General features: G+C 42.6%; 1 protein-coding gene across 3 annotated transcripts; it reads right to left on the bottom strand.

Annotated features, from left to right (window-relative positions):
• Position 1: 1 nt before the first annotated feature.
• extl3 (exostosin-like glycosyltransferase 3) lies at positions 2-26853 on the bottom strand. 3 transcript variants are annotated; one of them, XM_068341981.1, is made up of 6 exons: positions 26686-26853; positions 7899-10499; positions 6836-6963; positions 5441-5585; positions 5233-5361; positions 2-4003 (listed from the first exon to the last, which is right to left on the bottom strand). In XM_068341981.1, the coding sequence occupies exons 2-6, from the start codon at positions 10029-10031 to the stop codon at positions 3794-3796; spliced, it is 2745 nt and encodes a 914-aa protein (XP_068198082.1). In that variant the 5' UTR covers positions 10032-10499; positions 26686-26853; the 3' UTR covers positions 2-3793. The 3 variants fall into 3 exon arrangements, with proteins under 3 accessions (XP_068198082.1, XP_068198084.1, XP_068198083.1); XM_068341983.1 differs by lacking the exon at positions 26686-26853 and adding an exon at positions 17644-17727; XM_068341982.1 differs by lacking the exon at positions 26686-26853 and adding an exon at positions 11709-11784.
• Between the last annotated feature and the right edge of the window lie 133 nt (positions 26854-26986).

Here is a 26986-nt window from a genome sequence, read left to right on the forward strand (position 1 = left end):
GGGGGGACTCATCTGTCTTTTCTTGGGGCTTCCCTTCCACCAGCATACCAGACGTTTCTCCATCAGTCACGACCGTTGACGAAGGAGACGGCAAAGGAAAAAGACTGTTAAAGAAACTACAACATGCTGCAGCGATGCTTGACATTATGCAAAAACCGTTCTCTGGTTCTTCCCTCTGTGCTTTTTGGATTACCAGATTTACAAGCAACTCCCACAAAGACAGATTTTTTTTATTACTATTGTGATCTTGCATAACTCTGTGCACTTCTCATCTGACGCCACTTTAAACGAGAGGAATGAAATCTCGTCTCACACCCGACAAGTCCCCTTTCCTCTGAGGCGCGACACGGATTGAGCCTCTTTTTCACCATTCGGCCTTTTTGACAACTCAGCCATGTTCATTCATGTGGAAACACGGTGCTTCCCGGCTGAGGAATATGCAAAAGCCTGTAAAAGTCTAGCTGTTTCTGCCCAGGACAGCAGCAACTGTTGAAACCGCAGGACGAGGGAAAGTCATGTCTGCTCATTTTAATGGAATGGAAGGTGCGTTATTGAATAAAATAGAGGTTGAAATAAATGCAAACTGTCCAGAAATGTGAGATTTTACTCTGTTTGCCCTGTCTTCTTTGGGAATGAAGCCAATATTTTACCCTTGTTAGAAAAAAACAAAACCCAAAAGAGGAATGAAGACCACTCAGCTGCACCCATGCGTCATTAAAATGATGAAACCCTCTCTGCTGGCCCAACCCAAGGGGTGCAGGCTTCTTCCGGACTCATTGGCAAATTTCTATGCAGACAAATTTTATTAATCACGAAATGACTGAAAACCAGATGTGCAGCATTCCTATCAGATGAACAGTTGGCACCGCGCTCCTCGGAGGCTTCTCACCAGGTTTTGGCTAACAACTAGTCCAGGGTGACAGTCAGAGGAATGTGGAACTACGACAGAAACCAATTTCAGTCAAAATGTTATTTCGATCCTCACCAGGAAGTTATGTCGACCGGTGTCAGGTTGGTTGTTCAGGTTACGGAAAAATCTCGTCTTTTTCAGAATAAATCCAGGAACTTGTTTCCAGCTGATTTGAACATATCCGTGATTTAAAACACAAAACCTTTATAACAAAGCATGAACCCTAAGGGTGTAAGGTAATTAAAAGGGAGCATGGGGTCTTGCTTGTCAACTAGACCCATTTCGTTTTTTGATTTTGAATATATAAAGACGGAGGAAAGAATGAGGCCACAAGTCAGCAGACAGGATTTTAACAATGTTGATTTTTTTTTTTTTTAATTATCATCTATCCGGTCTTGTTTGTTTGACGCTGTTGTCACTCTCAGACCCGGCCCGCAGTCGAGGGGCCCAGATCCAGGAGTACATAGCTTCACAAATCCTTACACCTAGCAGCACTCCAGCCTTCATGGGAAATTTATCCTGCTCTGGGATACGGAAAACCAGCTGTACCACAGATCCCAGAGGGAGGGGAGGGGGGAGCTGAGAGACCGGGAATTGGAGGAATGCGAGCAAACCCCTTCTGGTACCCTGAGGGCAGGTTGAGAATCAGCCAGGTAATTTTAAGGCCCTCGATGGCTCTAATCAAAGCCTTCAGGTTTTCCAAAGTCAAGCTGGTTTTTTCACAAGAACAAACTCGGATCAATTAGTGGTTTTGGCATCAATTCTCGGTCATAAATGAACAATCTGGTTCGTCGTGTTTCCCGTTTAGCTAAAAGCTGCTCAGTCAGAATATTTAAAGTTGACTTGAGGGGTCAAAGAGCAGCAGCACCACCTGGATCAGGTCTGGATTCGGCTTTAAATACACCAGCCAGCTCATTTTAGGGCCGAGGTCATCCGTAAAACACACACCTGCCTGCGTAAGTGCTGGTCTCAGGTCAATCGGGCTCCCCCCCCACCCCCGCAGTGGCACAAGCTAGTTTTGCTAAGCTATGAAAGACGCCGACAGGTAAAACTGGGTTTTTAGGTTCAGGAATAATAAACTACAGTGTTTCTTCTTTCTGAATGTGTCATTATCATTTAAAAAAAAATCTTTTTTCTATAATATATTCAATAAATATACAGGAAGCATGAAGAGTTTTTTTTGTTCCATTAAAAGCATCCTCATGTTCGAACCTACTTTAACGTCTGTTTGGAGTACAAGAATTAAGTCAGACAAGGTCAAACTTTGGATATACATAATGTGACAGGAGTGGCTCCTATTGTACCGACTGGAGGTGGGTCACATTGAGCACCCTGAAAATCAAACTGTAAAGCAGCCGACATCGTACCGTGTTTTTTTTTTTTTTTGGCAAAGAAAACATTCAACAACAGTAAAAAAAAAAAAAAAAAAAAAAAAATTCTTTGCAGGAGGGTAACGTGAACGTGTTACGACGTTTAACACTTTTTGTTCCAAAGACAAAACTGTCAATTTAATATCAATTTCAAACAGAACGCTTTTTTTTTTTTTTTTTTTGCTTTGTGGCAGAGATAAATGAGAAGATCTGGTTAGCTTAGCTCAACACAAACACATTGTGTCCAAACAAATAAGATAACCGTGTTCATCCTTAGGTGCTTTCGTGCGTTGCCAATCTGGCCGTTTCCTCCGTGCTACCATCCCCCGTGTAATGCTAAGCTAAGCTAATTAGTAGCTCAGCATATTTACATAGAAAAGACATTGAAATATGATTGATCATTAATGGTAATAAAGGTAAAAGTTTGAAATGATATTGATCTGAAGTCTACCACCCAACCCTTGGCCTGCGTCTCATTTTTATCTCCCCCACACAGCAAAAAAAACAAAAACAAAAAAAAACAACCCTCATAAGATACCAAATTATTTCTTTAAATATAAATTCTTTTCTTTTTTTTAAATCTAACAATATATTTCATTCTCTTTAAAATGGACCGCGTTGCTCTTCTGCGATGGAGCCACTGATCGGTTTACAGCATTACATTGAAACACGACTACTTCAACCTTTGACCGGTTGTACAGACATTCTCTAACATCCTACAGCATAAAAATAACAGGCCGTTTCAGACACTCGGCCAGGAGTTTGTTTCCTGTAAGCGTGACGACGTAACAACATGGTGGCTGGTTTTCATGACGGCTTTCAGGCATTATGGTGACGGCTGAAGAGAACCTGGAACACGCAACACGACGAAACACGACGTTCAAACTCTTCAGTCGAGGTCCCTTCTCGTTTCTCGGACGAGCAAGTTTGTTTCTGAGCTCCTGAAAAAATGTTTGTTCGGATTGGAGATTTACACGATAAAAGGACATTATTTTCTTTAAAAAAAAGAAAGACTATTCAATAAAATACTTCTGACCATCAGTGCTTCTCTCATTTACATGTACAAGAAGTATAGTTTGGAACTGTAAAATAAAAAAAAGAAAAGAAGCACACTCCTATGTCGTTTTTTGTTAAAGTTATCAGGCAGCTGAGTTGAACGCAGCAACGACGCCAGTCTGTCTGGTGATGCATTCAAAGACGGCTCCTCCGTCGTTACGGAAGAGTTTCTGTACACTGTGTACAAGCGCCCTCTTTCCTCGGGAGGTGTGAATGGCATTGGTAGTGGTTGATGATGGAGGAACGTGGAAAGAAAGAAGTGACGTCCGCTGAAAAGGCTGGTTTGTTGGTGGCGTTTCTGTAGGTAGAATCTAAACCAACAAATCCGGATCACAAACGTCCCGTCTGTGCTTTTTATTTTAGATTCCTCCATCCTCCTCCTCCTCTGTCGCTGCTGGCAGCGCCGTCCGCTCCCATCCGCGGCTCGCGGCTCTCTGCTGGGCCACTCGGCCCAATGCTAGATGAATTTGAAGCATTTGGTCTTGTCGTGGGGCAGACGAGTCTTAAACAGCACCGAGTCCACGCGGAACTGCGTGTACAGCAGCGGCATGTAGCCGTACACTTTGACGAAGAAGTTGATGCACTTGTGGCGTTCGTGGAAATGCGAGTCGTCGTGCGAGAGCGCCTGAGGGCAGCCGGGACAGCGGAACGTCCAACGGGATGTTACCTGACACGGAAAGGAGAGGAGAAATGATTCAAGAATGAGCTAACCTTCTGTAAGAAAAGAACCCAGGCAGATTAACTAAAAGATAGGTTAATCAACATCCCAGAATACCTTTAATTGGGTGTCGTAATTGATTCAAAATCAAAAAACTTCACTTTTGCCCATGGGACGTAAAGCAGGATTGGTATAAGAGAGTAAACACAAACAATAAACATAAATAACAATTAAATAATAACATAAACTGTTTATTTTTTCTTCTTTTTATTAATTTTATATACTCATTTAATCCCAAAAGGGAAATTAGTATGTTAGATAATAATTGGAAACCTTGTTAGTTCAAAATCTAGTGAGTTTAGAGCTTAATTTGTTCAAAACCTAATGAGTTAGTTAGTTAATTCAAAAACTAGTTAATTTAAAACCTAGTTAGTTCAAAACCTAGTGAGTTAGTTCAAAATCTAGCTAGTTCCAAACCTAGTTAGTGTACAGCCTATTTTGCTTAAAACCAAGTGGGTTAGTTAGGTGTAAAATATTCTTCTTCTCCTTTCAGCTTTTCGCTTCAGGGGTCGCCACAGCGAATCAGTTGCCCCCATTTAATTCTGCCTTCTGCATCCTAAATCTAGTTAGTCTAAAACCTAGTTAGTTCAAAACTTAGTTTAAAACCTGATCACAAGAATCCTCCTTATTAACGGTTCCAGCAGAAAATAAGAACAGCTGACATTCTTTGTCTGTTTCCTTCATCAGATTTTGAACTTCAGGAGAAATAAAGTCCTTCGACGAGATTTTGCATTCAAACTTGCCCCAAATTCATTATTCACAAGATTCCTTCCTAGCAGGGAATTGTTGTCATGTAACAACGCTCCGTCAACACCGTCCTTAATTCCCCTCTAAAAACACCCAGAATATTAACATCCCAGTAAATCAAAAATAAGAAAAAACTTTAACTGAGGGCTGCGGTGACATTTCTGTTCCATCAGCTTGATCGCTAAAATTATTTGACCAGCCGTAAATACGCTCCCGGTGATAAATGTCCTTCCGATAAAAATCCAGGAGACAAACGCGACGGACCGCACCGGCTTCGATCTTCTGTTTTTAAAAAAATTATTGTGTGGAATATCTGACGTGTCTGCTTGAGTATTAGCGAAGCTGATTGGGGAAAAATAGAAATACTCTGGCGCCTGGAGGGGAGGATGATCGGGAGCTTATCGATGTTAAATCCACTGTCTGTCACTGACCTTGATGGGCGGTTTGCGGGTGATGTGAGACACCAGGAAGTTCATGGCGATGTCCTCGCAGTTGATGTACTCGTCCACCATGTCCCGGATGGCCTGGGGCATCACGTACGAGTACAGGTAGGCGTAGTACTGCGAAGACAGAGCAGACACGTGAACATCGGGACATAGAGGTAACATCGAAAGAAGCCACACCCGAACGACGTCTGACCTTGTGGAAGAACGCCGCCCCAGTGAGGACCATGGAGAGCTCACAGGAGTAGTTGGAGTTATAGAGCCAGGACTGATGGTTGACGTCCCAGGCGTGATATCTCCCGGGGAACCCCACGATGCGATCTCTGGCCTCACGCCACACCCTGAAACATCACCGTTGGTGCGTTTAGCTGTACCTCCAGGCTTTTTATGGTAATCTGTTTGGATTATGACTGATCGTCTTTGGATCCGACGCCATTTTCCATCCACCTGTTTTCAGCTTGTCGTCAACATAAGCGATGTGACGACGCTTTGCCTCTTGGGGATAATTAAGTGAAGCATTATGTCTTTCTCTTCAAATGCAACTGTTTTATCTATTACGTTTGAATTCAAAATGTTCCCACCAGAAAGTTTTGGATGAAACAGAATCTGTTTCAAATTCCCATTATTAGTGTCTCCCACAGATGAGAACGACAATCCCCAGCAATCGAGCATCTCTGATTGGCTCGTGTGAGGGACCTCAAATGTCCAACAGTTAGCTGTTGCGTAATTTTTCCTTTTCTGGCAACGAGTGTAAGTGAGGAAATATTCTTGGCGATTCCGGGAGAGTTGACATAAATCATGGAAAATGACCCTGATTTTTTTCCTGCCTGGACAAGCGGCGAGCTGCGATCAAGTCTGAGAGAGGGAGGGACGGGTGGCGGACCAAAATAACACTGATCGCTTATTCGGTTTCACCACGGTTCTTGCAGAAGCTTCCAAACGTAAAGCACTGACAGCATGTTCCCCCTTATTTTCTCCATGTCAGTCACTCCATTTTTGCCTCCTCTGCAACTTTGAGAAGTTTGCACTTCTCCCATCTACTTGCTGGATATTCTGTTCAGTTCCCTTCACATCGCTCCTCCTCGGGAGACAAAACAATGTCCTGAAAAAGGTGAAGGCTAGCAAGCTAAGTGCTTGTGCTCAAACTTTTGTTTTCTCTCTCTGCTCATCAACATAACAAGAAAGGACAAAAAAAATGTAAGAGAGACGGAAAAAGGCTTTTTTCCCCTGCTCTTTTGGGGATTTTTGTTCTTGCTGCTTCTTGTTTGAGCGCCACTTGTGAAGTCGTCTCAGTGGGACGGCCAAATAGTTACGTTTCTGACATGTTACTGCGGATCCTACAAACTTATGGTGGGCTTGCATTGCCAAATGAAGATTAAGAATGTTTAGGTGAATTTTCCCAACCCGAATTTTCCTTCCACTCAAGCTTCTGTCAGTTTAAAGAGGTAATACTTTGTAAAAATGTCCTATTGGTGCTTTTAATCAGATTTCTAGTCAGAACCATAAATGTTTTGTTCCTCTCTGACTTACAAGAGCTGAATTATTACTTTAAGCCATGAGTGGATTTTTCTGTTCTATTAACATCACTGACCTGAACCCGAACATGATCTCATCGTGCCGAAGATGAGCGTCGTCGTCAATCGACAGGATTGCCTCGGTTTCCACGGCGTCCCACGGCAGGAAACGGTTGTTCAGGCTGTTCTTTTCTGTGCGGACAACCTGCGGACGTGAAGTGAGATTCTGCTTAGCAACGACATCGCAATCACCTTTTTGGTTGATGCGGTCACCTTGTTGGCCAACATTTGATTATTAAGACATCCTAGCAATGCCACTGACATTCATTTACAATTCCGGCCATTCAGCAAAGTGTCAGTCAAATCTTCCTACATGGCTTTCCTTCAAGCTATAAGTGTCCTCTGCTATCCCGAGGGGAAAATGTGTCTCATTAGCAGGTAAGTGCTCCACTATGTCTTCCTGGTTAGCGCTGGGTAGGTAATGAATAGAAGACTGTGACTTCTCTTTTTTCTTTTTTTGCTGAATACAGAAGATCTAAAATAGCATGCTCCCAAAAGTTGATAGATGAGTTATAATTATTTAAGTTATCTTTCCATCCAACTCTCGACAGGTGCACCTATGCATTTGGTTAATGGTTATTGCTGAACGCAAGAGCATTTCTACGGAAAATATAAAAGTATTCCAGAGACGGGTTTCACAGCTTTTCAGACTTACATGTGAAATAAGCAGCATTCAATCAGTGAAAATACAAGCCTGTCCAATCCCAGTGTGAAGTTGTAGAAAAGACCGTTTAACACCGATGAACACTCTCACAGCGGTTAGCCCGTTAGTGCAAACTAACTACTTTATTTTTATTTTTAAGATGAATTCACACACTTTATTATTCATGGATGTCAGACAACTTCACATCCTTTCAGAAGAGATGCAGGTAATTAGCGTGGACTCCCACAGAGTTTCAAAGAGGAACTAATCCAAACAGCTCATCGGGATGCCTTCAAACTTTCCATCGTACCTGATGCATCAGATTGTTTTTTTTAATGTAAGTGAAACAGTAAGGAAGATGTATTCAGTACAAAAGAAGTCAACATTGTGTAGATGAACATTTAGATCAATGAGGATTCTTGTTTGGGAGCACTCACCATAATCGGCAGTCCAATGTCTGGCCACAGCAGGTCATCTGATGGAGGTTTGGGCGAGTTCCACACCACCACTACTTTATTGAGGTATGGGAGTCCGTTCAGTCTCTCCAGAGAGTTCATCAGCACTTCCTCCCTCTCATATGTCAGCATTACCACCGTAAATTGTTCCCGGGGTACATTCCCTCCTAGGGCTGCCTGAAACTCCTTCCCCGAGCCTCCTGTACCTCCACCGATTGGCCGAAATCCAGTACCAGAGCCAAGAAATTTGGCCTCAGAAGGCAAAACGGGATCCAGAGGAGTGTGAGGAAACAGATGGAAAGGCCCCGGGGCACGATTCCATGTTCTATAGGTGTCTGCAGCCGTGTAAGTGAAGTTGCGGAGGAAACGAGGAGAGGCATAGGGGGGCTCTGTCTCTACGGGACCCAAATCCAGGTCGCCATTGTCAGCCAGGTTGGGGTCGGTTCCTGCCAGCTTTCCTGCTTTGTGAGGAATCTCTTGGGCGGGCTCTTCTTTGATGGGTGCAGCAGGTACCTGGATGCTAGTTCTGATGCTCGCCAAAAGGGTGTTGAGAACATTCTCTGAGGTTGAGAAGTAGGTCTCCCACAGGAAACGACCTTGTCGCCTTATGGTTAACAAGTCATTGTCTGACAGGCTGCGCAACAGAAAGTGTAGCTCTGAGACACGAGGCTTTGGAACTATGATTGTAGCTTCACTCCATCGAATAAATTCATGATACGGTAGTCTAGAATGGTCCCCCAACACAACTGGGATAGTCCCTACCTCAAGGGCCTCAAACAACCTCATCCCACAACCCGCTGAGGCCACCAGCTGTCCATCCCCTGGAGCAATCACCAAGGCAAACGTTGATGCCTTGAGGACCTCTAGTCTGTCCTCCCTCTCCCCACAAAGAGCCCACTCAGTTGGCAAACTTGGCTTAGGGTTCTTGCAGGTGAACTCGACCAGTACGTGATCCAAGTGGCTGTCTTGCACCGCCTTTAAAGTACCGATGATGCGATCGTCATAGTCGGCTGGTGGGTCTCCTTCAATTTCCTCCTCGAAAGACTGAGGGGGTGTTTCCTGCAAGCTGTTCTTCAGTGACTCTACCCTCTCCCCCTGGAAGGTGAAGAGGTACTTCCTCTTTACGGGAACTTGAGGAGGCAGCTCTAAAAAGTTTGGTTCTGAGAGAGCATGGACCAAAGGAGACACAACCAGGTCGAAGCCCTCACGGTACTGCTGCTCCAGAAAGGTGGACTGAGCGACTGCTGCCCGCCCTGTGCTCACATTGTAAAGGAAGTTCTGTGTCATAGACTTCCTGGTGAGATGTACCAGTACATGATTATGTCCATCAGACCTCCAGTGAGGAAGAGCTTTTAATTGTTTCTCCAACTCTGATGGAGAAGGCAGTGATGAAGACTCCTGTAGCTCCCCTACCAGCACCAAATACAGACAGGCCACGTTGGGATTGTCAGTTATGTATATGTTACTCTTAACTGATGTGGTAAAAGCCTGCTTCACCAGCGGGTCGACATAATCTGCCCACGGATAGGAGCTTGTGTCGTAGACATACACGGGGAACCCCGACGTGAGAGGGCAGCGTGCGTAATCAAAGCAGGAGCGCAGGCGACACAGGCGCGTGGACTTCGGCGGTGGCAATCCTGGGTCCTCCTTCTCTGGCAGAAGCCTGACGGGCAACGATAGCTTGGGCTGGTTCTGGGCCATTAGTTCTTTATAAGAATGCTCTGTTTGGCTGATGACATTCTTCAGCTGTAGTAGATCCTGCTTGGCACTGTCTATGCTGCGCTTGCAAGCCTCGATGCGCAGGTTGAGTCGGGCGATCTCCCCGTTGAGCTCCTGCCTCTTGGCTTCCAGTTGCAGGAGCTCCTCACTGACCGACTCGCGGATTCGGCACAGATCCTGTACATGTTTGGTCTCGCACAGTTCACCGCCGGCCCTAGGTCCAAAGATGCGCTTGTCGGGACTCCCGGCTTCGTCTATGGTTGTGAGGTAGTAATGCGCGATGAGTGGAAAGAACACCAGGATGAAAAAGAGCATGAAACTTAGCCACGTGAGACGCACACGCCGCAACACCCATTGCTGACCACCGGCGCCTACCCCACCGCCGTTACGCTGCATTGTTGACTCTCAATCTGCTCCTTGTCCCACTAAGGAACTGTATCGCTCTGGACCAGCAGCAGCCATGGTACGACCTCGACAGCAAGACAGTGTGATGAATATTAAATCGTTCAAGATGGGCTGCAGCTTCTGCCCTTCAGGAAAGGTCACTTCAGGCCGTTTCTGTCCTGTGGATACCGGCTTCAGGTTCCGTCTCACCTGAATTCTAATATGTAGTCTGATGTCTTACAGCCCACACTAACCAAAGCCATTTTCCAAGATCCACTAATCATAAAAATCTATGTCAGAACCCAATCCGGTGTCTGCTGAGGGGTTCCCCTCAACATTCGATGAAGGGAGGTCATGGTTGCTCACGAGGAGGCGAGGTCACTCGACGGCCCAGTTCCTTTTATCATTTTCTGGCTCCTTGTCAGGAACTCCTCAGAACAAAAGCTTCTGGACTGTCTTCTTCCTTTTCAAGGCAGGAACCTGAAATAGAATAATACGATGCAATAAAAAAATGAACAGGTTTGACCACATGCAGCTCAAAATTCAACAGACGTTAAATTAAAAAAATCCTACTGAAAGAGTAAAATGTTTTTTTATTGAAACAAATATATTTCTTGCCACGATATTTTCTTTCACATTAACATTTGTGGAATGTCTTTCCGCAATAAGACACAGCAAATATTTCTTTCATAACTGTCATTGCATTCCCTGCATGATTTCCTGGTCTAGGACAGAAATAATCAGTATGTTGCAGAATACCAGGGGGTATCTGTTTCTTCCAATTTCCTCTTGCTAAGTCTCACGGAGAGAGCATGAAACAGGGAAGAGCTATTACAAGTAAACTATACACAGCATGCGAGCCAACACCAACAGCCCCACCAGCAAATCTCATTAAAGGCCTTCGCCTGCATTCCGACCTCATCTCCGACTCAAAATGACTGAGCATCCCTGATAAAAGTATGTTGTAGAAAGTGATGGGGAATTATCGAAACTGCTTCAGAAGAGGAAAAGGGCTTTCAGGGCTACACCATCAAAACCAGCTGCACCTTCTGATCCCGACTACAGCACTTATGACTGTTTCACTTTGAAGTCTTCCAGTGGTTTCTGATGCCACAGGAGGTTCGCTTTTAGCTTTTGTTTTATCGCAAGAAAAAAAACCCTCAAAGGTATCTTCCTCTTTGGTGCATTTTTATCCGCTATTAGTAGCTGGTTAGAAAACAATTTATTCTGGAAAAAGAAAAAAAAAAAAGATTCAAGACCTCCAGGGTTGCATTTTCAATCAAGCAGAATTTTAAAAATAAATAAAGGCTCTATGCTAAATCTGGTGCCAGCCTTAACGTTCAAGCAGTTTCCTTCTGACATCACGAGCATGATTTACATTTCAGAACAAAGCATTACCTTCCTCTAGCAGCTTTCTTGGTTCAACCCTGCTTCAAGAGAAAAAACTTTGATCAACCCGTGCACTTGTAACCAACGCAATCTCAGACATCAGAAGCTGAAGGGAGGCAGGTGGACACAACACACTCCCCACGATAAGGATAAGGATGCTATTCCTGATGCTACATACTAACTCCAACCTCTGTGGGTTGAAGCTCGAGCTGGATCACGACTACAGATAACATCTTTAAAACCAGACACAGAAAAAAAAAACATCTTTCATTCTGTCCAAGTGAAATAATGACTTCTTACCACTGGAGCAGTGTGACTGGCGTTTCAGATATTCCAAGATTACTGCCGCTTGAGAAACAGCATCCTGCTATACAGCTCGTGTGTGAGTGTGTGTGTGTGTGTGTGTGTATGTGTGTGTTCCTGTCAAGGAGAGGAATGAGGAAAGGTACAACCCAATCGCAGGGCGGACATGTGACTTTATCTTCTCCAAAAAATGAATAATTTCTTGCTGCTACTTGTCTCTTTGCAGCTGCATGTCTGAATGCAACTTAAACTTTACATACCGTTAAGGTGAAGCAGACGAAATGTCTTCACGGACTTTTGCCCTCTTTTACGTTTTTTTTCTTTTCAGCAGTGACCAAAATGATGAAAACTTCAAATTATTGCTCATTGTTTCTGAACAATGTTAAAAAATAAAAGGATATTCACTTTTCAATAATGTAAATAGAAGATGTAATGCATCGTCACACAAAAATCAGAATGCTAGAGATTGATGCCTGATTTACTGAAATAAACAGCTGAATATACCAGATGGTGATTATTATTCTGTGGTTTGAATAATTTTCCAGAGTGAGAAAGCAAATACCAATTTTTTAAAGCCATCGATTATCTTGTTTATTAATTTCTAAATGAATTTATTAATCATTAAGTATTAAACATGTCACGGTTACTGCAGAACGCTCAGTGCATAATCCGACATCCTCAAAAGTAATAAAAATATTAAATCTAACTTCATATTAAAACGAAAAATAAGAGCAACTAATCATTGCAAATTGGGAGCCAGATTACTGAGTGATGCACCAGTTCTTGATTTATTTTTCTAATTGTCAATTCATGTGGAGATTAAGCAATACCGGAATCCATTTGGCACCGTCGTGAAAGTTAAGTCAAACGAGGACAGAGGAGATCTGGTCCACGTGGCTAACTTCAGTGCGTTCGAGTATCAGCATGTCCGCCAACCCTCCAGGGACCTGCAACCGTTTAAATGCTGACCCTCGTATTACTGCAAAAAAAAAAAATTTTGCCTGATGAAGTGCAGCACGGCTGCCAGTGTCACAGGGGTAATGGTGGACAGATGTTGCCAAAAGCTATTCTGAGCCTGATCCTGAGCCACAAAGCAAACTGGTAGATGGAAAGTAAATCTTAATCTCTTTGGCTGTAAATTTCTAATTTGCAGAATATCTTATCTCAGCTCCCGTCGGCTTAATCCGACTGCATTGAAAGCATTGTTCCCTCTGCAATTTTATGGTTTCAGAGGATCAACTATAATGGCATCAATAACATCCCTCAGCTCAGGTGGTTTGGTGTTTGTCAAATATGCACCCATGCCCTTCCTTGGCTTCATATCATACATCGCTCGTAGAATAATGTGAATCCCTCCCACACCTGCCCAACTGCTCTGACAGGCAAGTGCATAATCGGCCAATGACACGGTAGCATGTCAAGGCGTTGACGCGCGTAGACGCTGTTATAACAACATGACGGAAACTAAAATAACACATTTGATCTGCAGCCCCGTTTTTTTTAATAAGCAAACTTTTGCAACATGGATGAATTAAATGCTCTTAAATGGTCTGCTGATGTTGAACCACACATAAAACCTTTAGCGCCACACGTAAGCAAATTATCAGTAAGGGCAGGAATCTACACAGGGGTATGCTATTCTGTTCTGACGTATAAAAGGCGAGGATGGGTGGAAAAGCTTCTTCCAAGGATTCAGGAATATCAGGAATATCAGCAGCAGCAGAGTTCGTAAGAAGCTTTTTGTTGTTTCAAAAATCCCAGAGAGGAAATAAAGTGAATAAATGTTTGAACAGCTAGTCAGTACATCGGCTGCGTCTTCCAAGACGGCTAAGAAATTCATCTACACTAAAGAAAAAAAGGTGCAAAATATTCAATTTTAATATTAAATTCTATTTATTTTCGAGTGTTTCATGTAAACACTATTTTAGAGAAAATCAACACATTTAATGTGTCTCTCATTCACCTTTATGCCAGTTTCTCTGTGTGTTTCCACAAATTAATAGAATGGACCGTCACTAGATTCCAGAACTGATACCCGACATTAGCATTTTTTAGACCAATTAAGTTTAAAGTGGGTTATTTCCGTAGTAGTTGGGAAATACTGAGACCAGTCAGTTAGTAAAACTTTATTAATAGAATCGTTGAAAATTCCCTGTGTTTTGCTACGGAATCGTAGCCAGACAGCGGTGGTCTCCGCAGACTCCCCTCTGCCGTCAGACAGTAGGTCAGTGAGAATGGCACTTTGGTGACACCCTTTGACTACCGTTGTTAGGGGCGTAGGCCCTAGTACCTTGTGAGGGTGCCCCTGATGGATTAGTGCGGCATGACTGCCGGCTTTTTTCCAGCGATCATGTTTTTAACCAATATGAATATGAATATTAATCCATATATATGGCGCTTCGGACTATAAAGCGCACTCCGGGTTTATGAGAAAGATATATAGGCTTTTAGTTGCGCCTTATAGTGCGGAAAATACTGTACATTCTTTAAAGCACAGGGTAAACAGGAAACGCAGATGGGAACTGAAATCCAAATACTGGTTTTACATGACCAGAAGGGAACTCAGGGGTTGTAAATCATGTGGGGAAATTTCCCGGGGGAAAGTGATGACGTCTGGTGTTTTCCCACATGCACATGAAAAATTCAAATAGACACAATGCTAGCTAACTGTAGCATCAGGAGATGACGCTGCTGTTACTTCAGTGAACCATCCTACCTACAAGGAAACTCCCCCAATGCCACCCCATTAAGGATCTCAGGTTCATTGCGTTTACGGTGCACACAGCCCATCCCATAATTAATTGTGATTTCATTAGGGAGGATTGAGGTATTGAGTATTCTCCGTGGAGGTTATTGGGTAAAAAAAATGGTGGCAGCTGCATGGGGGTGGGGCGGTACTGTGAGAGGTGAGCATCTGCTGCGGACACGCATCACAGTTCGTCTGCAGATGGCTGGCTGAACCGTCTCTGGTTAAAGACAGGAGGTGAAAGTTGAGCACACCTGAAAAAATGAATTTTCAAGTTGGAAAAGTCAAAACTGTTAAAGTGCTCTGGAATACTTCGAGCCGCACGGCCGGCGTGCTCCGGTTTGTCACATTAACGATCGGTAGGTCGACCGCATGGGGATGAATTATACTGATTTTTAAAGTTGCATCACATCAACAAGTAAATTGTTGACTTTTATTTTTGCACAGCTTGGGATAATTGATTCCCTTTTTCTCTTCTTCTCAAGGAGTATTCCAGAAATTGATTCGAGCAAAATCACAAGCCCATTCCAAGAAGTCATCTGTGAATTTTTTGAGTGTTGTGTATTTTCGAAAGAATTTCCACATCATCTATGACGTTTGATGCGAGCAGGAACTCTCTGACCTCAGATGGGAAAACGCTGAAAACTTCTGATCAGTCGCTTTTAGAAAAACAAGCCTGAATGAAAAGCCTTTTGACCAATCAGATGAACAATGTTCACCCTCCCACACCTGCCCAACTGCTCCGACAAGCAGGTGCATAATCGACCAATGACAAGGTAGCATGTCAGGGCGTTGACGCGTGTGGACGCTGTTATAACAACACGACAACTTACCATGACAGAAACTAAAATAGCACATATTTGATCTGCAGCCGAGCTTCTTTTAGAAAGCACACTCTTGCAACGTGGATGGATGAATTAAATGCTCTTAAATGGTCTGCAGTTTCTCAGGGGGAAAGCGGGCAAAAAACCTTTAGCGCCACACGTAAGCAAATTACCGGTAAGGGCGGGAATCTAAGCTGGACCGTACAAAGGTACATGCTATCTTTTTCTGATGAATCAAAAGCAAAGATGGGTGGAAAAGCTTCTTCCTGGGATACAGAAATATCAGGAATATCAGCAGCAAGTGCAAAAACCAGAGTCCGTGAGAAGAAGTATTTTGTTGTTTCCAAGATCATAGAGAGGAAAGAACTCCGTGACCTCAGACGGGAAAACTTCTGATCACTTGCTTTTAGGAAAACAAGTCTAAATGAAAAGCCTTTTGACTGATCAGATGATGAAGCAACATTCACCAGGGCAATAAATCTGACCCCACTAATGGTGTTGTATTCATTTAAGTATCTGTGAGACAAAACCCGTGTCCATATTTTCCACAATTTACGGTATGTCCCATAGCACAATGGGCTAAAATAAAAATATCCAAGGACAACATTAATAGCTGAGTGTTTACCTGAAGTCAGCCACTTAACACTTCTACTGCAGCAGCAGGAAGGATTTTTGTAGGGCAGGGCGGGGGCCACTCATCACAAACTGCGTTAAATCAATAATAAGAACAATCTGCTACTCCTTTCTCCATAAATATAAATTCTGCAGGAATATTCAATTACAAGAAGTGCTCAGGGCATTAAATGCGTTCCTTCATTCTCCATTTGTGGATTTTCTAGACAGGGTTGGACTCAGCACTCATATAACATGTCCGACCAGTTCTTAACAGTCTTAATAACATACCATAAAATTATAGGTTGGAGAAAATCTATACCAGTGAGCAATAAAGTTGATATTAAATGCAATAATTTACCTACAGCTTTCCAACAATACATGCTTTGAGGAACGTTGTTCATCAAATAGAAGATTGTTGCTCCTTTGCCATCAATGTTACGTCAGCATTGCTAACTTCACAGAGATGCTATCAGCGCTGCTCTCTGCCTGCTCTTCATTTATGCTTTAGAGATGACAATGAGCAGTACATGAGCGATTAATATCGCCCTCCAAGGCGGCCGCCGCCCACTGAGCGTAAAATACGTGACCTTTATCTTCCGTCTGGTGCTTTAAAGTGAGACGGAAAGACACCAAACCCACCCTTCTCCGCCGTGTTCATCATCTGACTCGTTTTATGATGTCATATTTATAACTGTTAAACATCATAAGCACCTGCATGCGCAGAAGCAGAGAGAGCGAAGGAATGAGTTCATAATGACGGATGGGCTCAGGCGCTTTCCACCGTTACGATATAGTTTATACGATTTTAAAAAGTGAGACTGCAAATGCATCTTAGGTAAAACAAAACTAAAACACATAACGTGGAACAAAGCGCCGCCTCTGATGAAGGATCTTCGGTGGGGAGGCCGCCGGTACTTTAAAAGGCTGGGGGGGGGGGGCGATAAACAAACTGCATCACAGCGGATTTGCAGCTAGCAAAGCTACACACACACACTCACACACACACACATGCTCGTCTACCCCTCAGGGGTGAGGTGAGGAGTGCCTCACACTGTGTTGGTGAGATTTGAGAATGTGACAGCCAATTAGAGTCAGAGCAGACATACAGGCCAACAGGACTCCCCCGTATTTCAGAACACAACAGCTCTCACATTTTTCTAATTAGCTCCAACTTCTGAAATCCTCTGAGGGGAAACGCCGACATCTTAATTTCTACTTGCCTTTTCTTTGCCAGAAACTTTAACAGCAGGCAAAACATTTTTTTCTAATTACGTGTCCTTCTGTTTCCTGAGAAACGGTGATTTAGCAGTTTTTGATTTCCTTTATTTATGTAACTTCCGTAAGTTCACCATCTGACTCTTTCTGTTATAGTGAAGTGTTACACAAGGAGTCTATTTTATAATGTGTAAATACACTAGACAGAGAAGATGAACAACTGATGGTTCTTGGCATGAAAAGCAGTGTTTTCTCTGCATTGCCTGGTGAGATTATATTTCCTGGATCGCTAACTCGGATCGACAAGTTTCTTTGTCAAACACGTTTTTGCAAAGACACCTATAGATACAAAAACACGACAATTCATTACACAAAGAAAACATTTCAAAAAGGTGTTAAAAACATGACCCAGCCTACACATTATGTTAAATAGATAGCTAGAGAACGACTATAAGGAGTGGTAAACGTACAACAATGTCATTATCGGCTTATCATTTCAAACACGCATTGACATCGAAGATAGACGACTTACTTGTATGTTTATGATTCCGCAACTTAATTAGCTGACCTAGCTGTCTTGATTAACGCGCTGATGAGTTTCCTGAATCAATCAGCGATGTTCGAGCTGATGCCGCCGACTAATCAAGGAGAGAAAAATGCACAAGCAATGTCACAAAAATACACAATGAAGTGATGACAGAGAGGAATTTTCTTAAACAATGCAAACACTATAGACACTTCATTCTACCCATCCCTAACTAAGCCTGTTTGTTTATTCCTTTTTATTCCTATGCCTATTTAAGCCTTTTCATTTGTATATTCTTGATGGGTTATTTATTACTCTTTCTATTTGGTGTTGGTATATTTCTACTACATTTTATTGGTGCTTTCTGTGTGCTTTTTCTGTGTTTTTTTTGCGTACTCCCTGTGCTGTGTGTAGTGCGATGGAGAACTTAATTTCCCTGGTGGAACCTCCTTAAGGGGTCAATAAAGTTCTACTCCACTCTACTCTAAACTTAAAGAAATGTTCCAGTTCCCACTTTACAGTCACAAAAACCAAAAGTCACATTCTCTTTAAGATTAACACGATTATCAAGTCTGACATTTTGAAAGAAGTTGTTGAAAACCAGAATCTTCTGAATCAAACCTGTATTACCAATGGCTAAGCTCTGTTTTCTTTCTATTTAATGGTTGGCCAGACGACAAAAAGACAAAAATGACTGGTTGTGTTTTATCTATGTGACATGTTTGATGGAGCTTTTGTTCCAGGTTGTGACTGAATAGTTCTTCTTGGTGGGGTACAAAAGCATGCCATCCTCTTATCTTTTGAAAAGAATCTGTTTATTCTGGCTGCTGGTGGAACATTCCATTTACCTGAGACTTAATTAGACACTGTGATGTGTCTCCAGTACAGCTGGAATGCACCACGGGTTCAGTGTGTTCTTTTTCTTTGGTTTACTACAGCAAAAAGCTTGTGGATGTACTGCTGCCACCTCCTGGCAGGAGGAGGAAAAACATTAAATACCCTCAGGGATCAGACGTGATTGGATCATGCTAATCTGGCATGTTAATCCATGTTGGTCAATTCCATGTTTTGGTAAAAACCAAATTTCAAACAAGCCTTTTATTCATATTCAACGATAAAACGTCCTCAGCCTCGGGTGAAACATCTTGTATATCGACAAAGCCCATCAACAAAAGACACTTCTGTGCCTAAAAGTCTGAAACTAGTTTCTGACCCATTCATTACCAAAAATCTAATTACAAGCTGCCACATGGTAGTCATTAAATCATTTGCGCCTGTGTAATTACTTTAAGCAGAGATGAAAAGAAGGTTCTGAAGCTACAAACAGGCCTCACCCAACAGAAACACTGGAGAAGAATATAAACCTTGACTTTATTTACCAGAGCTTCATTTGTTCACATTGCACCGGTTTAACTGTACAATTGTATTATCCTATTTTAGATGAAGTTATATTTACACCCAGTGCCCAGCGTCTATTACTTTACCTCACCTTTATTAATGTTTTTACTGTCATCACATCCAATAAACTTGAGGGTATTTTTGTGGTTGTTGTTTGCCGTTTGAATGAACTCCATTCAGATTTGAACCAGTAAAGAGAGAAAAAGACAAAGGAAAGAGAGAGAGCTGAAGAGTCCGAGAAACGTCTCTGTTGGTTGGTTTGATTGCTTTTCTGCAGGATTAAACATTAACTACTTGATGGATTTCAACAGAGATTGGTGGAAGAATGGAATCAGGAAGGAGCCCATTAAACTTGGGTGTAGATCCACGTAGAGGGGTGGATCCAGGAGGGCATTTGTTTTTGAGAGATAGACCATGCTGAACTACATTGCATGAACTTTGAGGGCAAGGCGAGGTAAAGTGACGTGAAGGATTGTTGGGTCTTGGCAGAGGTATGCGCCAGATTAAATACCACCTTAATATCTTAGATTTAGATGAAATGTTTCATGAGATTAAATGTCTCATTTTGGGGTCATGATAATGCTTCATCTGGAGCCAAGTGAATTCAGCCGTCACATCTGTATGAAGTTCAACATCTCAGTGTTATGACAGTTCAACCGGAACGGGTAGAAGAATGAGGGCAGAAAGGAAATAAAGAGTCTTTTTGTTTGCCAGAGTAGAAGCTGCTTCTGCCATTGAATGCATGTCGAGTTCACGGCAACAAAAGCTCTCGTGTGTCAAAAGGAACCTCTTTCGCCCACTCACTGGCAACATCCAAGGCAGCGGTCCCAAACCTTTTTTGTGCCACGGACTGGTTTCATCTGAGAGAATATTTTCATGGACCAGCCTTCATTTGCTCGATAATCGTTGACGATGCCAGGATGGCTGTACAACACCTTGTTAATCGCGGTTAATTACAGGACCACCCGCAAAAAACAAAATTCCACAATATAGCAAACTTTTTATTATTTACGGTCGTTTAAGCTTTTATGAACCCTCCCCATACTGATATGAAACCACCTTATATCTGTATTACTGTTTCCCAAACTCTTATAGACTGTTTAAACCACTTCCTTATTAAAGAAAAGTGTTTCTTTAATACACGGGAGTGCGCTGCCAGCACAAGATATCTAATGGCCCGCAATTCGGAACATAATGGCCCGCAACCCGCTGGTTGGTGACCGCTGATCCAAGGGATTGTACTGCCTAGTCCTATGAGCTCAACAGCATATCAGTGCAAAAGTGTAGATAATAAAGCTGGTTGGGCATTCAGTTAAAACCTCAAGTAGATGTTTCGTTAATCTGTTATGTACCTAGTGGTAGCAGGTCAGTGTGACTACATACTACCTGTACCAATACCGCAACTGTATTCTACACTTCTAGTTGGAATTTGGCCAATTTCTTCTTAAAATACACATATTTTCTATCCCAATTTGCATTAATGGTAAGTTGTTACTTGTTTAAGATAAAACAATAGTCTCTATAAATCGCCCAGCGAGGTTTCTACGAGCTGAATGAGCAAGAAATACTCAGGATCCTCTGCCATGGGCGAAAAGTTATTAAGCTTTGAGAAAAAGTAAAATTTTCCAAATTACGAAAAAAAAACCCTCATGGCTTATTATCCCCTTTGCTCACTCTGTTCATGGTAGGGGATAATAAACCATTTAATGCACCATATGTCGCTACTCTATAAATGTACCGGGAGGATGAGAAAGAAAGGAAAAAAGAAATGCCACAGACGCGATCCTTCAACGATAAAATTGAGCTTTACGAAAGCTTCCACATCATGTACCCCCAACTGCGAACACGACGGCCCGCTGGGGACATAAAACTAAATCCATAGCGAGGGTCTCATCGTGGTGGCGAACAGCTGTCTACTTTTGCGCCACGGAAACCTTTTGATGACAACAGATGTTGTCACGTCTAAGCCACAAAGTGGGATTTCTCATGTATAAAACGATGGACGGCTGAACCGTTCCCCACAGAAGGCTTGTCAAACATGGGTTTAAGGGATGCATTAATGCGTCAGAGCAGGCGTCATCTACAGGAGACTATTATGGTCAAGTAGACCTGCATTTGCTCCTTTGGAATATTTTGTAACTGAGGTAGTAGATCTTCGAATGTCAGGCTGACATGCCCTAGATTTATTGATTATATTTATGGATAACATAACTCATTTCTCCTCAATCTGCCGCCGGAAAAAAAACACAAAACCAACAACCCTGAACAGCTGTGCGGAACGCTACACAAACTTAAGTATGACTCCCAAATATTTGCTCTGACGACTGAATCTAATTGCGACATTTCTGCCAATTCCATCCCCAAGCGTCAACAACCGGCCTGTGCCAGCCCAGCAAGACTAGAGCTGTAAACAGGGATGGTTTGTAGGCCGTGGTAATCAGAGGGAAGTCATGTACGTCTGGCAAACACCAAGAAGTGATTGGAATCCGCTGAGTCTTGTTCCCTCTTCCACGAATAAAACCACTTTAAAACATGAATCGCTTTGGGGGAAATTTCAACGCGGTCGCTGGTGTTTTCCTCTGCGGGTGTGAATCTGCTCGGCCGGTGAAAAGACAAACTCAATCAACGCGTTGAAAACTACAAATTGTTGGCACAATAGAAAACATCCAGACAATACTATCTCAGATGTATCGCAGCCAAATGTCACAAAAGAGACACAAACATACATTCATTTTACAACAATCAGAGAAATTTATCTGATTCTTACATTGGAGCAGTTTTGGCCAAGACAATTTTTCGGCCTCTTTGTCAAACATTTTATTTTCATTCCTCTTTGGAACAATCTGTCCTCTGCAAATCACAGAGAAATGCTAATGGGTACCAGAGAGAAATTAGCAAACTTGCCCTGAAATCCTGCCCTCAGAACAAATAAATCCTCTTGTTATTTTGCTACGGCGGTGGCAGAAGCCCCATTTACTGTCCTCCGAGCCTGAGAGCTCTTCCTCCCAAATACCCCCTCCTCCTCCACCCCCACCCCCCCCAGCTCAGGCTGGCGTAGGCCGAAACAGATTGACTCAGCCCGACAACAGCTGCCAGAACCCCACATGCCTCGACCTCCAGACACTGATGGATTGTGGGAGGGGAGCCAGGGTGATTAGCCCCTGACATGGCAGAATGATTGCAGTGTACAACCCCGCCCACCCCCAAAAAGAGACCGTACCCATGTGTCAACAAGGGGAATTCACACCACTCTGAGTCACGTTGTTAAAGCCCATTCAGCCTTTAAAACGCAATGAGCTTCAACTTGGCATGTCAGTAACAAGAGGCGAGGTTTTTTTGTGTGCGTGTGGGCGATCAAACTCACGGTGATGCACACATAGCAGAGATAAAAAGCCCTCATTGTGACAGTGGCTGCACCATTTTCTTGTTTTGTTCAAAAGGGTGGACAGACGAACAGAAATTCCTCTTCATCCGTCCATAAAGTGTTTATTTTTAACCGCTTCAGTTACCTGCCGCCGTCGCCGTCAACTTGACGGTGACTTAAGCAAATTGAGGTTGACTGCAGATTGTAAATAAGGTGAGTCTATTTGAGGAATTTCTACCTGGGAAATTATTTCGTTGAGAATTCCTACAGCTGGACTAATGGGCGTGACATAGAGCGTCACTGTTTACTCACTCTGCCAAAAATAAAACTAGCCTTTCTTTTTTGACAGCACTTTTCTGCTCTTGCAGCGGCAGCCTGGTGGTACATACATGTCAGGACTTCGTGCTATTCGGTTCGCTCTTGCAGTACAAAACAAATTCGGCCCGACTCTTCCTCGGTGTTGAAGGAGGCGTTCGAGGCTACGCTACTCCACATCGGCGGCACTCAGCGTTGATCGCAAACTCTACGTTTGGCACTTCCTCATGTCGATACTAGAAGTTTGAGTCAAAAGACTCAAACAAGGCCTTTCTCAAATGAACACACAAAACATATTTTTAAAACATATAGTAATATCATGGATCATTGTAACTTTGTTACGATCACTACTTAATGCTTCACTTGCTATTATCATGCAGGTTTGAATGATAAATATTAATTTCCTGTTGTCTGTTATTTTTTTGCAATCTGTTTCTTCTGTACATTATCTCTGATCTGTTACTAGTTGATAACAACAGCACCAGCAGGTTTTCACAGAACTAGAACGAATGTGCACGAATCTGACTGATCTGCTGCCAAACGGCTGTGGGAGCGAAGGACCTGCTGGTTGCTTTAATTTTCCAGTGTGCGATATTTATCTGGACCGTATCGTAACTTAAATGGTGACGTTACGCGATGCCTCCCATTTCCTAGAGAGAGTTTGACCACTACAGTCCCCCACCCCCATGCCGCTGCCAAAAACTAGGGGTTAGGGTCAATATGAGGAGTTGGGATCAGGCTTTCACCTGATGACAGACTTATCTCGAGTCAATACCGTTCAGAAGCAGCCAGCTGGTGCAGATGGCGACAAGCAGTCAGAAAAAAACATGTGAAAACCATCAAACCCCCACCCCCATTATTTTTGCAGCTCAGCGGGTAAAGGCAGCTGTTTACCTGCCAGATCGGAGCTGTTTGCTAAGGAGCGATGGATGAGTGTATTGTCTACCGTTTCTCATCTGCTACATCACTCTATTATTTCTATTTGTGTGCCTCCTTCCTGTAAAAGTGAAAGACGACCACAAACACACCTCGACAAAGATTCCCGTGGAAACCCACCAAATGTTTTCTCAAGTGTCTGTGATCAGGTGGTCTGTTCCCTCGCTAAACTATGAGCTAAAAAAAATGAGAGAAAATGAATTTACTGATCACTAAAACACATAGTAGTGGTGGTAGCACCTCATTCTCAGATGACAGCAGACACATTTATTTCATTTCTATCTGCTGCACTGTGTTTAATTTGATTGCATAGCAAGAAAACGTCTTTCTGATTAAAAGAAAGGCCTGCTAATCGCATTTAGATGTTCTATCAAGGAAAGGCAGCAAGCAAAAGAAATGCAAATCCATAAATATTAATATAAGCATCCAAAATGTAAAAAAAACAACAAACAAATTGTGTGAAAACTTGTGTGAATGTGTTCAGGTAGTCTCAAAGCTGAGTCACACAGGTGTGACTATGAAATTGCATGACTGTGCTTTATTCTAATCAGTTCTAACTGGTTCTATGACCACATGTAAACAAGATGAAAACGGACTGACATGTATAACGTATAACCACATTTTAAAGTAATGTGGCAACAAAAAGTTGCTTATTCAATCTCAGAAAGTACAATTTTCACTCTTTATCTTCAAGAAGTGATCGTGTGTCTCTTAAGCAACACGATGCTATGTTCACCGGCTAGTTGCTACTGTTATGATATATTTCTTTATCAGTACCACGAAGGGGAATTCCAGAAGAAAAGAGCTTTTCTAGCTTCATGCTGAAAAAAAGAAAAAAAAAGGAGCGAGTGTGAACAAAACCGGTGATTTAATTCTAGAGGGCTTGACAGTGGGCTGAAATCATAAAGCTCTGGAGAGCCAATCAGTGCAGAACCTGAACAGGTTCACGTTTAGACACAAAGCCGAGCGAGAGTTTATACCCCATCCTGAAAGGGATGCACAAAATGTTAACAAGAAAAATCTTATTGACAGAAGCGATAAAGCCTCTTGGATGAGAGGCGACATGTTTTCTGGTCTCAATGAGACGACCGGCTGCTTTTTATTTCACTTCCTGGAACAGGTCTGAAGCACCGGCGCTGGTAAGAGGCTCCATTTTAGCCCCCCAAAAAAAACAAATGAAGGAAATTAATTTACTGGTTTCTAAACATGTCATAGAAGCAATGCTCCCGGTGTCTATGTCATTAAAACCACCAACCTGTGTACATTTGACCAACTAGAAAAGAATGGCATCCTGCCCCGCCAGGGAGAATTCCTACAAATCATGATTACGGCTGCGTTTAGACGGTGTGTTTGGAGCTGTTCAGACTGAGACACATTTGTCCATATCCGATATGAAACTATTACCCGAATGTTTCACTCTCTCCCACAAAAACAAAAATCAGATTTCATGTGGTATTGGACTGTTCAGACTACAAAATCTGGATGGGCTAAAAATGAGATTTGGGCAACCAGTCTGAATAAGCCCTATTAGTCATCAGTTGATTACCATGCTATAAATATTGTAACATCTGTTTCCGCATTTAACTTCCGGTTTATTAAACACAGGGAGCAAAAGCTAATGCAGCTGCTGGACGAAGCCAAAGGATGTTGGGGGGGGGGTTGTTCTTCTCTTTCCATGTCCCATTAATGGTGAAGACTAGTTGGAGTATCTGCACCTCACCTCATCTTTGCACCAAACTTTGTGTAAAACTTTGAACTAGATGTGCAGCATTCCTCCACATCACCAACCGGTTAATGAAGCTGTGTAAGAACAATAGAGAAATAAAATTTATACACATTAGATACTAAGCCTATAATGACGAAAACAATTTTAATAAACTGATTTAACTACAGACAACATGCCTTATCTCTTACTAAACTGACTAAACAAAAAAACCTCAACATGATATTTAATCCAGCTTTGACTTTTATTCCCTGCATTTTTCAAAGACGGTATTATGAGAAGAATTGTCCTTATGTCCTTATTCAAATAATCCCAAATTAGAAGATTGTACCAATCCATATGGAGGAGGATTACTACGACCAATACCCAACAGGCTAATATAGAAATGTTGTATACGCCGGGTGTGTAAGCAGAGAATGGATTTGTGGCACAGCTTCATCGAACTGGATTGCAAACATCTGAACAAGCAGAAAAAAACTTTGAAGAATAAAAAAAAAAAAGACCACCAATCACGTACATCTGCATTTATATCCACCAATGAGGAACCTCCAACGACTGGCAGGTATACTCCAGTTGTCTCACCTGAGAAATTGTGTTTAGATTTGATTTAGATCATTGTTAAAAGTTAACATGGACTAAAATGTGTTGTTATCGCCATATGACACATTTGCAGAGTGTGGCTTCTTAAGTGTAGTTTCTGATAATAATATTAATAATAATAATCAGTTTTCCTGACTTATGAAATTGAATCAAATTATCGACAGATGCCATCGTCGTTGCATTAAAATGCATGTTGAGTCATTATGAATGTCATAATCAGAGTAAATGAAGGTCAGGCATCACATTGTCATTTTTCTGAGTCAACTTATGCGTGACATTTTATTCAAAAAAAAACATAAGTGACGCAGTTAAAAGGGATCCCAAATGTTAAAATGTCTTCGATATGAACAAACCAACATTTTAGAAAAAGCTTCATCCCGGGAAAAGCACCGGTTTCACCGGGGGGGGGCTTCACAGCAGAACAGACCCACGATTTGCAGCAACTAGAGACCGGACTCGACTGGAAAACATTAAGTCCCACCAAAAACAACCTTTAATAAATAAACCAAGAAGAAGAAAAAAATGTGCATTTAAGACAAGATGTGAGGAAGAGGATGTAACTGTATTGCACTAATGACGACCTGGGGGGCTGCAGGGGAAAGACAAGTAGCCATATGTCTCATCTGGCCAATTAGCTAGCCCGCTAGCCAGCAATGGTCACAACAAAATGCTCCCTTACTTCACTGGCAGACGGATGATAGCTTCAACTCACCCCGATAGAGGCGTCCAGAATCCCCACAAAAATGACTCCCTGACATCCGGTGGGTTTGTCAAACCCTAAAAAAATCTAGTCGTGTTCAATAAAAAACGACGACACTGTCCGGACAAGTATTGCGGCGCGGTTGCGCTTTCGGTGCGTACCGCTCACAGCACCATTAAAAGCTGCATTGTTGAAGCGACGGCTGGACAAACAGCGGACAGTCTGCCGCAGAGCATCACGGGAAACTGTGTCAGTCCTGTGGGTCCGTCAAGCGCTTGAAATATTAGAGGAGTGTTCCCTCTAGTGGTCGGCA

This window comes from Antennarius striatus, chromosome 19 (genome assembly GCF_040054535.1).
Source record: "Antennarius striatus isolate MH-2024 chromosome 19, ASM4005453v1, whole genome shotgun sequence".
NCBI classification, from domain to species: domain Eukaryota; kingdom Metazoa; phylum Chordata; class Actinopteri; order Lophiiformes; family Antennariidae; genus Antennarius; species Antennarius striatus.